This window comes from Schistosoma mansoni, chromosome 4 (genome assembly GCF_000237925.1).
Source record: "Schistosoma mansoni strain Puerto Rico chromosome 4, complete genome".
Lineage (NCBI taxonomy): Eukaryota > Metazoa > Platyhelminthes > Trematoda > Strigeidida > Schistosomatidae > Schistosoma > Schistosoma mansoni.
In genome coordinates, this window is record NC_031498.1 from 25957430 (window position 1) to 25971267 (window position 13838).

Here is a 13838-nt window from a genome sequence, read left to right on the forward strand (position 1 = left end):
CCCACGAAAAATGTTGGATCCCCAACTTTCGACATACTGACGTTGTTGCAGATTGAGTTCATGGGACGATCTAATAATTTCAACCTTTCTATCAAATCAAGCCCCAATAAGTCAAGTGATAGCCGTTCTGTCAAAAATATTACTCCATTCTCCGTAAGCTCTTCCAATGTAATTTCACAGTGAACCTCACCGGCAATGTTTAGAAATCACCCAGATGCGCTGTGTGCTGATTGATAAATTGAATATATTCTCGGCCTCCCAATTTTCTCCCACGTTCTCCTGCTTATAAGCGTTATATCGGAGGCTGTGTCTAGCTGTAGGCGGGCATCGTACCCGTTAATCTTTAAGGAAACATACTTTCTGCGATTATGGGAGCCGATTCTGTTAGCAGCTACCGTCACTTTGGCTGTACGTGGCTTGAATCTTTTAGAATAAACTTTAGGTTGACGGCGTTTTCGGGTTTTGCAATGACTTTCTTTGTGTCCTTTCCTGGAACACGTAGTACAACGATGACTTTTAAACGGACAAAACCTCTTGAAATGCCAACCGCCATATAACCAGCATGGGGATGATGGTTTACAGCTGTCATTTCGATAATTCTGTATGCTGGAACCTTGTAAGACTTTTCTCTCGACAACATTAACGTGGGGGAACTGGTTAGCGTTTTCTACCATCGAGGTATCATGCTTCAAATTCACTAACCTTTGACATTCAGTAGTTACTTCCTGCAGGGTCATGTTGGGACAATGTTCAAGTTTGCTTAGGATTCTCGTTCGGATGTCAGCATCCTCAGGTGAACACAGGCTACAGACAAATACTAGGCATTTGAACTGGTCTTCAGTCATGGAAGACAACTTGTATTTGTACTAGAGATACTATTGAAGTAGGAACGAAGCTTTTAACTGATACGTTAATGAATAATGGTTATTCATTTAAGTTCATAAACCGCTGGAAGGGTTGCAATACGATTAGACCTATGACGCTTCTGGCACCCAAAAAGCGAGTTTATATTACATTACCATTTAGGAGTGACTCAAATAGTCTCATGTTGAGACGGAGATTAGACATTTTATGCAACTCAACTTGTCATCATTGAAAAGACAAGGTCGATGTTTCATCAAAAACCTAGACAGCACATAAGCGATTGTGTCACATCCCATTGTGTATATCAGTTTACATGTATGTGCGGAAACACGTACATAGGGAGGAGCAATCGTGATCTGCAAATAAGGGTGGCGGAACACATACCTAAATGGCTGCAGAACCAAATGAATTCCAATGGTCAAATAAGATCACAGGATAGACAAACATCTTCCTCCATTGCGAAACATTTGGTTGAAACCGGTCATAAGGTTGACATCAAGTCAGCGTTTGTAATGTTGTACAAAAGCCTTCAAGGACGTATACTAAGGTTTATTGAAGCCTTGGATATACGGAAATTGAAACCCCCTTTATGTGTTCAAAAACAATTTGTTCTTACCCTTAACCTACCCTGGTAATGCTTATTTATTATCCAGAGTAGTTATCATATTGTTTATGTGTACTTTATTTATTTTCTTACCTTAACCTGTCTAGTTAACCTTTTAATTTTCATATAAAAATGTCTTAACAAGTATATTATGTGTGATCAGATTGTTCGAAATGTATTGCGCTAATATATCACATAATTCTGATAAACTTCGTCTTCTCATTGCATTATGGAAATCCTGTTTTGGATCAAAGTATTATCAAGTGAGAATTACTTATTGATTTGATACAAATTTTCAACTACACGACTTCATAGGTCTATACCTACGAATACACCTGAAACTTTCATTTCCAACCAATTTGTTGTACTAATTATAAAATTTCATAGTTGAAAGCTTCAATGGACTCACGCTTTCAACTATGAAAAAATACTAAATCTCCACAAAACTCCTAATATAAAATTTCAGTTTTATAATATTTTGTTAATAATACCATTGATCATGTATGTAAACTACTTAGTTAGATCACACACTCTTTTTTATTGATGTTTTTTTCACAGGTTTTACACCTAGACTAATTAAAACAACCAGCGCTTCTGCAATAATGATTGCAGTCTTTGAAAGTTTAAAAGAAAAAGTTGTAAATATTGGAACAAGTTAAATAAAGAAAACAAAAAATAAGGTCTCTGTATGTGTCAACTTATTTTTTTGAAAAATTCTTCACATTGTCTTCATCTAAGTTAACTGTTACGCAAAACTACATTGATCATCTTATTTTGTACTGTGTTTTAGATTTTAGCGACAACATGAAATAAAATGATTTTAGTCCATGTAATTTGTTTTTAGAGAATTTTTATTTTCAGCAGGAAGATTTATGAAAAGACAATAGATTGGGGTAGCTGAGTATGAAACTAGTAATTTCTGCTCTTTCATTGGAATTAAGTTAAGCAACCATTAAAAATCTGAAAGCACTAGATGATTGTTTCGTCCTGGTATGGGACTTCTCATACGCGCTCATCCACAACTCCACCACTGAAGACTGAATGCTTAACCTCTAGACCAATGAGTGAATTTCGGAAGATATTGGGTTTGATCCGCGAGCTCGCACCGCTCACCACACTAGGACGGAACAGTTGTCTAGTGCTTACATGTTGTGCAACTTAAATCAGTGTGACATTAAATAGGAACAATATTTGTAAAATCTCAGCGAATGAATTTTTTCTTATAAATTCACCGATAACAGACAATATATAGTGTGAATGAAATTTCTCCTCTCACCACTTACGTTTTCTATAGAATATGTTATATTAACACTTATCATTTCACATCACAAATCTCTTACACACTAATACATATACCCAGTCTAGACATTTTTAACGTTGATTGGATGACCTATTCAGTGTACAATGAAACGAAGAACCATGTACCTATTTATATTCGATAATTTTGATGTTTGATTATAATTCCTTGAAAAAGCTTGGACCAGATTGCCAGGCGAAACGTTGGATTTACTACAAATTTATTCGCTGAGATTTTACAAATATATTATTTCTATTTGATGTCTTACATCAACTCGGCGCTCAAATACTGTGAAACTATTTGCTCTAATTTAGACGAGAGTTCTTTTAAATCAGTGTGATTTTAGTGAAATTCGGCAATTTCCATAATGAAAATTCTTGCTTTACTTTAGAGTACATCGTCAAAATACTTGTTTGTATTCCTATGAGTCACCAGTTCGCTAAAAAAAACAATAGACTAAGCTTGAGATCATATGAACGTTTTAAACGAGCTTGTTTGAGTTACACATTTGTCAACTTCAGTCAAAATACGGAAACTATCCTATCTACAAATAGTCTGGATCTTCTTATAGTGTGACTGGTCTACAACCACTAATTTTGATTTTCAAAGAATTCATTCCCAGAAAAATCAGCCATCAGCTCGGGACGAAAATCGCGTTTCAAAACATAGCTTATGTTAACATTTAGTAATAATGCTTTTGCCTCATACGAGCGGATGTCTTTTGTGACGAATTCCAACTGTTCCAGTGACGAGGATCTTTATTAGTTTTTCTATCACCCTAAACACTTCTCAAAAACTTGTCTTGATTGTAGGAGCCTGTCTTGCTGCATTTGATAATGCTGCGTAATGTGTTTCGCATATGATTTCTATAAGTACGTTGGTTTATTTCCAACTCATTATAAAAGTCCGCCAAATAACATAGGATAATAATTCATAACATCATTTATTGATGCAACTTGTGAAAAACTTTAACTGATCGACTCACAGTCTCCTAAACTATTTACAAATTTAAAAGGGATAGATGTTGTTCTTAGATTTAACCATATGTCAATTCATAGTCGACATGTTTCCACTCATGATATGAAGTGTTTTGCCCTTCTTCCCAAAGACTTATTGAACCGCATATCATTGCTCCACCCAAACATATGTCATTATCATAGAATGCACACCATTGTCCTGGCGCAATACAACGCATTGGCGCTTCTAATTCGATTGATAAACATGGTCCAATTTCTCGGTTATCTTCAATAGATGCATCGATTACACTGGCTAGTGTTGCATTGTCTGAGTTAAAAAGATATCGTTTCATGTCTTTCCTAAAGTAAGCTGATGCCAAAGATACATCACTGAAAGGTTTTAAGATACAGTTAACTGGACGCCATTTGTTTTGCCATTGAAATTGAATATTCCTCGAGTTTATGGATGAAAATGGCTCAGAGTTTATCCAGACTGCAGGACCGCACCAACACTTGCGCATAAACAAACTTGGATGGGCTGGATCACGTACCTAAAATATATGTAAGTGCAAGCAAATAATTAGTGATCCCGAATCTTACAAGCATACTAATATAATTGTTTTATGGCCAATAGTGTACAGATAGTATGAGAAGCTTAACTTGTAAATATATCTGGTAATGTTTCTAAGCTTGGAATTTCTTTCAGGTTGTAGATCACTGATTATGAAACATCTCGTTTGAATTATAACGTTTCTACGTTCGTGCACTAGGCTAATATTTCACAACTCCAAGTTTGATTCAGTGAATGAGACTAATTCTATCCTCTTCTTTGTTTAGCTAACTAGAATGAGAAGCACAGTCTCTGTACAGATGTTTTGTTGATAAAGACCCCAGAACAATAAAGTTACACTCACGTTAACTAGATATATGTCGATCAAAATGACTTTAATTTACAGAATTTTATGAAATTCGTAACTTTCTCTGAACACAAGTTGTAATGAAAAAATGCATTGAAAACTGAACTCGAATTCAGCTTGAATCAATATTTCAGGATGACGCACTTGCAACAAATGTTGCGTTATGGGTGTAAATACACTCAATCCACTATTGCCTATAAATAAATCGCACTCAATTTTCACCTTCAACTGGCCACTTACAACCCACCAGTTCATAACTTTATTGTTATTCTTACAGATTGATCTCTTGATCCAGTGTACATATGTGACAGATTTTATGATTGACTAATTAAAATAGGCTGATAGATGCTGTCATAAACCTCATCGACATTTAGTCCTACAGTCTGTATATCATATCAATGAGGCGATCATCAAGCTCTATTGTATAGCGAGGCATCATATTATCTCGTTTGATGTCCGGCAAAGCATTCTTACATTCACGACCGTATCTACAGGACTTTATTACGTAAGACAATATTACACATTTACTTGAAAATAAACTCCAGGCTATTCAAAAAGTAAAAGCTATTATCTTTGGAAGCACATGTAGCAGCTGGGCTTGATGAAAAAAAAAAGCAAAAGCCTCCTGAATGGACATGTACACGTCTCAGACTATGAAGCAGGGTTAAAATCCCAGCGAGTTGCAGGTACGCCTTGTTAACGAGTACTAACTAATAAGAAATCGAGGTATTCAATCTACTACCTTCAAACACCTTTCATCTCAACATGGTACATGCAGTGTAGAGTTACCTAGACTACTGACCACATTACAACTTGATCAACAGAATACGACAGCCACTAATGGATTAGACAAACAAGATGTTACTTACTATTCAGTGATCGGTCAATTTTAAATACTAAACGTATCAACACTATTATGAAAATATTTTCTTAGACACAAAAAAGCTTCAATCAATTGGTCGTGGTTTTTAGATCGATTCAAAATAACAGCCCAATTTGCCTGATATTGAAAAATATAAATAACTAAGATAACAAAAGGAATTCTACTCACTACATAAATTATTTGATTGTGACAATCCATTTTACTAACATAATAAGGTCCATTAAATCGTTTAATAGGAATTCTTTGACCCAAAGTAAAATGATGTACACCTTAGTAGGAAAAGAAGTGAAGACCAAGTAGAGCTAATAATCTCTCGAGGTTATAGAGGAAAGTCATGAGAAACAACATGACATCACATGAATTAAATATGAAAAAAATCCTACATAAAACAATCTATTTTCCTCGAAATGTATATATTATTGGTTAATGCTTATGGTTGCTTTAAAAAAAAAATCTAAGAGAAGTCAGTTTTATTGTTCATCCTATGATAATCTAACAAGCGCGTAGCACACCGTGTATCAGTATTGTATTTCGGACACTACTCGTCACAACACAAGATTATGCATTAATCGTTACAAGAATACAAACATGAGTAAGATAGTATTGATTCATTAATGTATAGTATATGGTACCGAAGTGTGTGCGTGTGTGTAAAACAAGGCGGCTATGACAAATAATATAGACAACACAAGATCTAGAAACAAAGAAATGTTTCATTTTAACTTCCTGCACCCCACTCCTTCACACAGACACAACAAGATCTGAAGAGAAACTTAGTGGAGATAATCATAACAATACCAAAGGAGAGTAAAAAATAAGGGCAGAAACTTTAACATCACTATCGGTCTTCTGCAATCCTCAAGGAATAAAAGGAAATATAAATATATTCAACAACGAAAAAAGCCCGTATGTTGTAAAATGACTAAAATCCCTAATCATAGCTTACCTGTATGCTCTTCCAAAACTTGATCAGTTTCAAGATCTTTATAAACACCAGGCTTTGGTTCCAAATACTAGATAATACGAAAAAAATTGAAGTAAAAACAATGTAGTTTGTGTGATAGGAAAAAGCATACAACAGCATTATACGGTGTGATACAACATTTAAATGGATCGAATGTCTAGACGATTGAGTTACACCATTATATTCAAATAAGCTTAGGAATAGAAACGATGGCAGGATTTAGTTAACATTAGAGACTACACTAAATAACAAGATACTGATTACCTATCTGTGGAGTAACTTTACGATCCTCATGTTAACACTAATCACAGCAGACAAACTGACCAGTACCCAGACCCGAGCTAATATTTGAACTATGGAATTTGATTTTGTTATGGTACGGACTAATTAATCAATGCAATCCGGTAAGCATAGGAAGGCTTATGTGTTCAGCTCCAAGTGAAAAAAGGACTTGAGCCTTCAACCTAATATTACTGGTGGGACGCTGAGTGTTTTAACCGCTAAGCAACTCAATTTTACCTAAGGTAAATTCGTAAAATATTGTCAGAAAAAAACTAGAATGATTACCGAATAAAAATATTAATTATTGAAGTTTGTTTAGTTGAAACATCGCCTAGGTTAGGATAGGAAGTGGAAAACTGACTGCACAACAAACGGAGGTAGATGGGTGCGTTCAAAAATGCAACGGCTAGGTTGCATCTTATTTTAAGCTACATTTTGACCTATGGATTATTATTATACGAATTAATGTTCCTAAATTATACTCAGTTTATTGATTATTGTATCACACGTTCATACCCACATTTGGCTTGATTTTGTACAAATATTATTTTCTATTTTATGGTGTGATGCGGTCTGTCTGTCTGGTATATAAACCAAGTATGCTTGAAATAAATGATTCGCATAGCAGAAGCTGCAATCGGTGTTTTTGGACTCAATTGGAAGGGCTAGGTAGATAAGAGACCAATAAGGACGCTAGACTGCTCATACCAGTTGAACGTCGTTGATTTGGCACAGTGTTAAGATTAAACAAGTCGTATTCCGATTGGCAGATAAATCACGTGATAAAAGCCGGACATAAAATCGTAGCGAATCGGCATACGGCCTATCCTTATTTTATAGTTATAACAAATTGGCGACGGTCTTTTATAAAGTCACAACATCATAAATATTTTGAAAGCTTTTAAGATATTTACTTACTTACGCCTGTTACCCCCAATGGAGCATAGGCAGTCGACCAGCATTCTCCAACCCACTCTGTCCTGTGCCTTCCTCTCTAGTTCTATCCAGTTGTTGTTCATTCTTCTCATATATGTTTCCATGTACCTAAATTAATGGTCACAGATGATCTGGCTCTTCTATCGCACACGCGACAAAAAATGCAGGAGAAAACGACCAGTGTAGCAGCAGCCTCAGCAGCAGTAGATCACAACATACACAAAGGGAAAAGAAAGATTTACCGATACAACACAACATGCACCAATCGAATCACACTTGACGAAGGAGGTTTGGAGGATGTAAAAACCTTTACATATCTAGGCAGCATCATTGATGAACACGGTGGATCTGATGCAGATGTGAAGGCGCGAATCGGTAAAGCAAGAGCAGCATATCTATAACTGAAGAACATCTGGAACTCAAAACAACTTTCAACCAACACCGAAGTCAGAACTTTCAATACAAATGTCAAGAGAGTTCTACTGTATGGAGCGGAAACTTGGAGAACTACGAAATCCATCATCCAGAAGATACAAGTGTTTATTAACAGTTGTCTACGCAGAATGCTTCGGATCCGTTGGCCAGACACTATGAACAACAACCTACTGTAGGAGAGAATAAACCAGATACCATCCAGTGGAGGAAGAAATCGGGACGAAGCGATGGAAGTGGATAAGACACAATGAGGAAAGCACCCAACTGTGTCACAAGACAAGCCCTCACATGGGATTCTGAAGGCCAAAGAGCACATTACGCCGATAAATGGAGACAGGCATGAAAAGAGTGGACAACAACTGGATAGAACTAGAAAGGAAGGCTCAGGACAGAGTGTGTTGGAGAATGCTGGTCGGCTGTCCATGTTCCATTAGGGGTAACAGGCATAAGTAAGTATGTACAACAATTGAAGATTAAGATATTTCATTTCTAATTTAATGTGAAAATAAATTTCAATTTATAATATGTGGAAAAATGAACCAAGTAAATACACGGCTTACATTATCAATAAACTCTGAGAATCGCCTTTTACCAATAAAACACATCCCCATACTCTAAAATAAATAAACAAATTATAAATGATGGTTAGAGAAATAAAACGATTGTATTTTATTTGTAAGAGACGTGAGCTTGCACAGATTGGTAGAGATTTGTATAAATACGATTAATAATCACTTGGTCGAATCAGTCAGTTATCTACAACGTAAAACCAGGCACATATATGCATCGGTCCAAGCTGCCATACCTTATTAGCACAATAAGATGAACACCAAATTCATATATATCTATATAGTTATTGATAATCTTTGTTCTCCTAATTCTGAGTCATTAGTGTCAATCATATCACATCGCAAAGTTACACTGTAATACGAATACGATTGTAAGCAGCTGGTGAGAAACCACGAAACAAAATAAATCCATATTATTCTACTTTAACTGTTGTTTTAACTTTGTTCCAATCCGCAAAGGAAACCAGTTGTACGAAGTTTATAAACGAAGCTGTATCGAGACAGAAGCTGAAGTAAAACAACCAGATGAAAGCTAATTGTTTATTTTCATGCACCAAATCATGGATTGATCTCAGACTAGCATTGAGAACCGAAAAGCAATGGACATCTGTCTCTTCCTCGTATGAGACTCTTCGGGAGTAAGCATTTAAGACCCCGCCATCTAAGATCGAACCCAGAACATTCAATCTCGCGAACGAGCACTTAGACCCTAGACCTCTAGTCACTGCTGAGTCTCATACTAGGACGAAACAGCTGTCCAGTGCTTCCCGATTTTCAATGGTGCGTTTAAGAATAACCTGTGAGTTAATCTATTAAAATACAACAATCTGCACAAAACCCTTATACCAATAGTTTACTATTAATTTGTTACTATAGATTGTGTAATCGCTTAAAGTGACAGCAATAACATTTGTTGGTGTTTAAACTAATATTTTTTTCAAGTTGCATGTTTCCTGGTGCTTGGATCGTTACAATAACTTATTGTATACCTTAAGTTATGGTTGGGCAATACTTAGTTTTCTGAACTTCCGAAAACTTCGTTCAACCACGATTAACGTTTAGCTGATGATAATAGTGGTGATGAAAATCGTTTATAATAAGCCGGCCTTAAAACCCTACAGAATTTCAACTCTCATGACCAAAGGTTTCGACCTTACCCTATTATTTATTTTACCATGGCTTCATATAAAAGTGAGGTTTGTATGACAATCATAACCATTTATTGAATTATCCTTAAATAGAGCGAATTTCGTTGTGTGAAAATAAATCAGGTAGCTGATTTATTAACGGAAGCCTAATATCAATATATAAGTAAATAGCTGCAATTGTAGAGAACAAAAGGCTCCTGAAGTTAGGAAAATTAAGAGAATATTTGTAGTTTTGACATATAAAAAAAAATTAAATCAGTAATTTTCATTTGATAAACTAATTATAATAATCTAAAATCAAAATCCATTGTTTCGATGACAAGTAAAAAATACTGGAAGAAACATCAATCGTATGATTTTGAGATGGTGGAGAAGATTTGTAGCTCATGTGGGTGATTTTGATGTAGGTTTGTTCTCTGAGTTCGATGGTTTGGTTGTGGAGCTTTCATCATCCTTCTGAACGACATCATCAGCACAAACTTCGGGTAGAAGTGAAGTGTTTGAATTTCTCCACATGTGATTCACAGCTTGTCCTGTGCACCTCACTTCTACTCGAAGTTTGTGCTGATGATGTCGTTCAGAAGGATGATGAAAGCTCCACGACCAAACCATCTAGCTCAGAGAACAAACCTACATCAGAAACATTAATCCCTTGAAGTCTTTACATATACGTTTCTAATGAGGACTAATAGGTATGAAGGTTATTTATAGAGGTTCCAGTCGACCACTTTTAACGTTATGCTAAATATAGAAGATTACAATTTGGTTTCGAATAACTTTGTAGCTGACCAACAAAAGTTGAAATACTGGTGAGCGATTAATTCGATAAGTTTAATTGATTAACGCAACTCACAAAATATGATCTAATCTATTCCGTTTCTAACTATATTATTTTTGTGACAGCCACTAAAATGAGCCGGCTGTCGAGGCAGAAGTAAGTAAGGGAAGAGATTCGGAGTTGAAGCTTAACTTGGTTTAAGCAACCAGATAGTGTCACTAGGCCTTACACTTGAACTTTGACTTAAAGTTCAGTACATGAAATTATAGTTGACACATATATCCATTGTATTTTACACATACGTTTTTTATGTTTAATTCCATCATTCTGTTTAACTATGGTGTTCTCACCTTGGTTTTCTTTTTTGGAATGTTTGTAATATTATTATCACTCAGATGTTCAGAACTGTTTTCATAGTAATCAAAGAAATAAAGAATAACCAATTTAATTCTAAAAGCCGGTTGATATTTCCAGGACACTTATGTAAGTTAGAAATATTGGACAAACAATTAAAAGAATTCAAAAATAAGCCTACATAACAAACATACTTCACGTCTGGAGTATATACGAGAAAGGCCAATATCTTGAGCAATTTGTTTTACTTGAGTTTTTAATAGATCTCCAACTGGAAACATACAATATGGAAGTTCTTTGTGAGAAATCTAGGATGAAAATTAAAGTTAAAGAAAATTCATATTAGATACATCACAAGTTTAATTATCCAGTCGAGAGATTAGAATCCTTGGTTAGCAGTGAGGTGACTTAGGTTTAATTCCTGGACGAGATGTTATACTACCGGTGTGAAAAATAATGGTTTGAATACTTGACTTTTAACTATTGGCAGAGCGTTTAGAGTGTTACTGTTGTGAAGTAAGAGCTTAGTGATTAAATCAATTGGATTTCAATCAGTAGCTCGCAGATTCGAAATTTTAGTGGCATCATTAGGTCTTTCCACAACTGAGTCAGGTATCATATCAGAGCACGTTAACTTGTACTGATTACATGAATTACAAGTCTTGATGTTCCATCTCATATTTGGACAAACAAATGAAATTACCAGATTCTGAACAATAAGTGTGGCTAGCATTCTAGAACATGAACAAGCAATATATCGCTTAGTTATGCTATAATTTTGTGGTTCACATCACAGGCTGACCTTAATTAAATTACCATTGAATCTAGGTAACAGTGAACAACTGTTTCGTTCTAGTATGAGACTTTTCAGTAGTGTGCGTTCGCGACCATACCGAGTATCACAATTACCTATTCATTGTAATACACTAACAGTGAAACTAATTCTTTACTAGATAAAAGAATACCTGATATTAACAGAAAATTCACTTGATGGATGAATTGTGATAAGTAATTAGGGTATTTCTGAAATACTTCATGTTAGCTGATAATACTTTTTATCACACAGCAATATTAAACTTGCTTGTTTTAATATCTAGTAATCTATCAATTTTAGATTGCATCGGATCAAACTGAACCGAAAAACTCATCTTCAGAATAAACAAAACTAAGTTGAAGTTCTATTTAAATCAATGTCCATATATCATAAATTCATTGAAAAAGTTTGTAATGAACTGTTTAAAACTAAGTAGCCACACCAATTCATTGCTTCCGCATTGGGTTTTAACATTAATAACCTAGTACTTCTTCAATTTGAATTTATTATTATCGGTAAACCATATTTGGAATATTGAGTGCCACTTTTAACTAAGTAAAGATGAAAAGAGATCAGATTGAAGTGTCCTGCCAAAAACGTTTATTTCTATTTAGCTGATCTTTGGTCATGCTTGATCTATTTCTGTATTATCGTGCTAAAACACGAATGTTGTTTCTGTGTTAAATGAAAGACAGATAATTTATGTCTGCATCGTAGAATCGGATGGACAAGATATCCTTTCAAATAATTAAAAGCATTTGTGACCTGAATACGACAACATCAGATTACAGTATAATGAAACTAGGTCATAAACTATTTTAAATAGACTACGATAACAGATGACTATCCGTAAAATTCAGTAGTTTGCGCAAACCTACAGTATATACTAAACAAAATCTAGAAAAACAACTCACACAACTCTTACAGTCGATAGCCAAAATGTCTGGTCTTTCACTCTATCAACAGAACGTAATAATCTGGCTTCAACATTGTCTTTTCTGTATTGTAGATAATTTCCAAAAGAATTCTGACAGTAATGGCCAGTGGCAATCGCATCTGCAGCCAGATTTGAAGATGCTTGACTGTCATCATCAGCGCACTGGTTCTTGCTTTTTAACACTGCCCTTGTTAGCAAATTGAATTTTACAAATCTATTACATAATATATCTGGATTAGGTGTAGCTCCCTGTTCATAGGACTTGATAAGCGGTCTAAATAAGTGAAATAGCCGTTATTACGATCATTAGTATACAGAAACGAAACACTTACAAAAACACGTAATTCCAATATTCTTTAACAAAATTTTTCTCGAAAAACGGTATCCCCAAATAATCGCAAACAAATTGGGCATCTTGACGGTCTTTGTCTAAAGAACAGTCAATTTTTTCATCCAAGGAATCCCAGTTAGTCATAAATACACCTTTGACTTGAAATCCTGAAATATTATAAAAATTCCTCGTAAAAAGTAATCTACCTTTCTTTTTGAGAAGATATGCAGATACAGCACTGTCTACACCACCTGATATTGCACAAGCAACTGAATGGATTGATTTTACATATGTTATACAATTAAGGTTTGGACCGATCCAACTGAACAGATTTCGGGGTTTCAACATCTTACAGAAGATAAACGGGTTATGTTAGGGAAAATACTAAGTGGTACATTATTAGAGACTGGAAAAAGAAATTATACATCACGACCTCATCAATCATTATTACTTTCTACTTATAACGTCACTAACGACAGTGAATTTATTTAGAGAAGCTTTACTCTGCGTTTGTCAGATCAATAAAGGTAAACATTCATCCAAATCCTGTGGCTGGCAACTGTATTTCAGTGCTAATGTACCAGTCAAATTAGACCAAATTACGTTTTAAATACCAGGCGTGAACCATGTCAGAGACATGAAACTATTACTAAGGAATTATCAAAACAGAAATGAAAACATAGTCATTGTAATGCACACGACCTAAAACGTTATTTTACTTAATAACGACCGTGCAAAGCATTATATTAACTGATGTACAACAATAGTG

At 35.0% G+C, this 13838-nt stretch overlaps 1 protein-coding gene across 1 annotated transcript; it reads right to left on the reverse strand.

Annotated features, from left to right (window-relative positions):
• Positions 1-5527: 5527 nt before the first annotated feature.
• Positions 5528-13417, reverse strand: Smp_178920 (putative trna(5-methylaminomethyl-2-thiouridylate)-methy lt ransferase; the record flags this gene model as incomplete). Its single annotated transcript, XM_018797322.1, has 7 exons — positions 5528-5790; positions 6468-6534; positions 8699-8752; positions 11182-11295; positions 12727-13012; positions 13071-13236; positions 13276-13417. The coding sequence occupies 7 exons, from the start codon at positions 13415-13417 to the stop codon at positions 5528-5530; spliced, it is 1092 nt and encodes a 363-aa protein (XP_018652375.1).
• Positions 13418-13838: the final 421 nt, after the last annotated feature.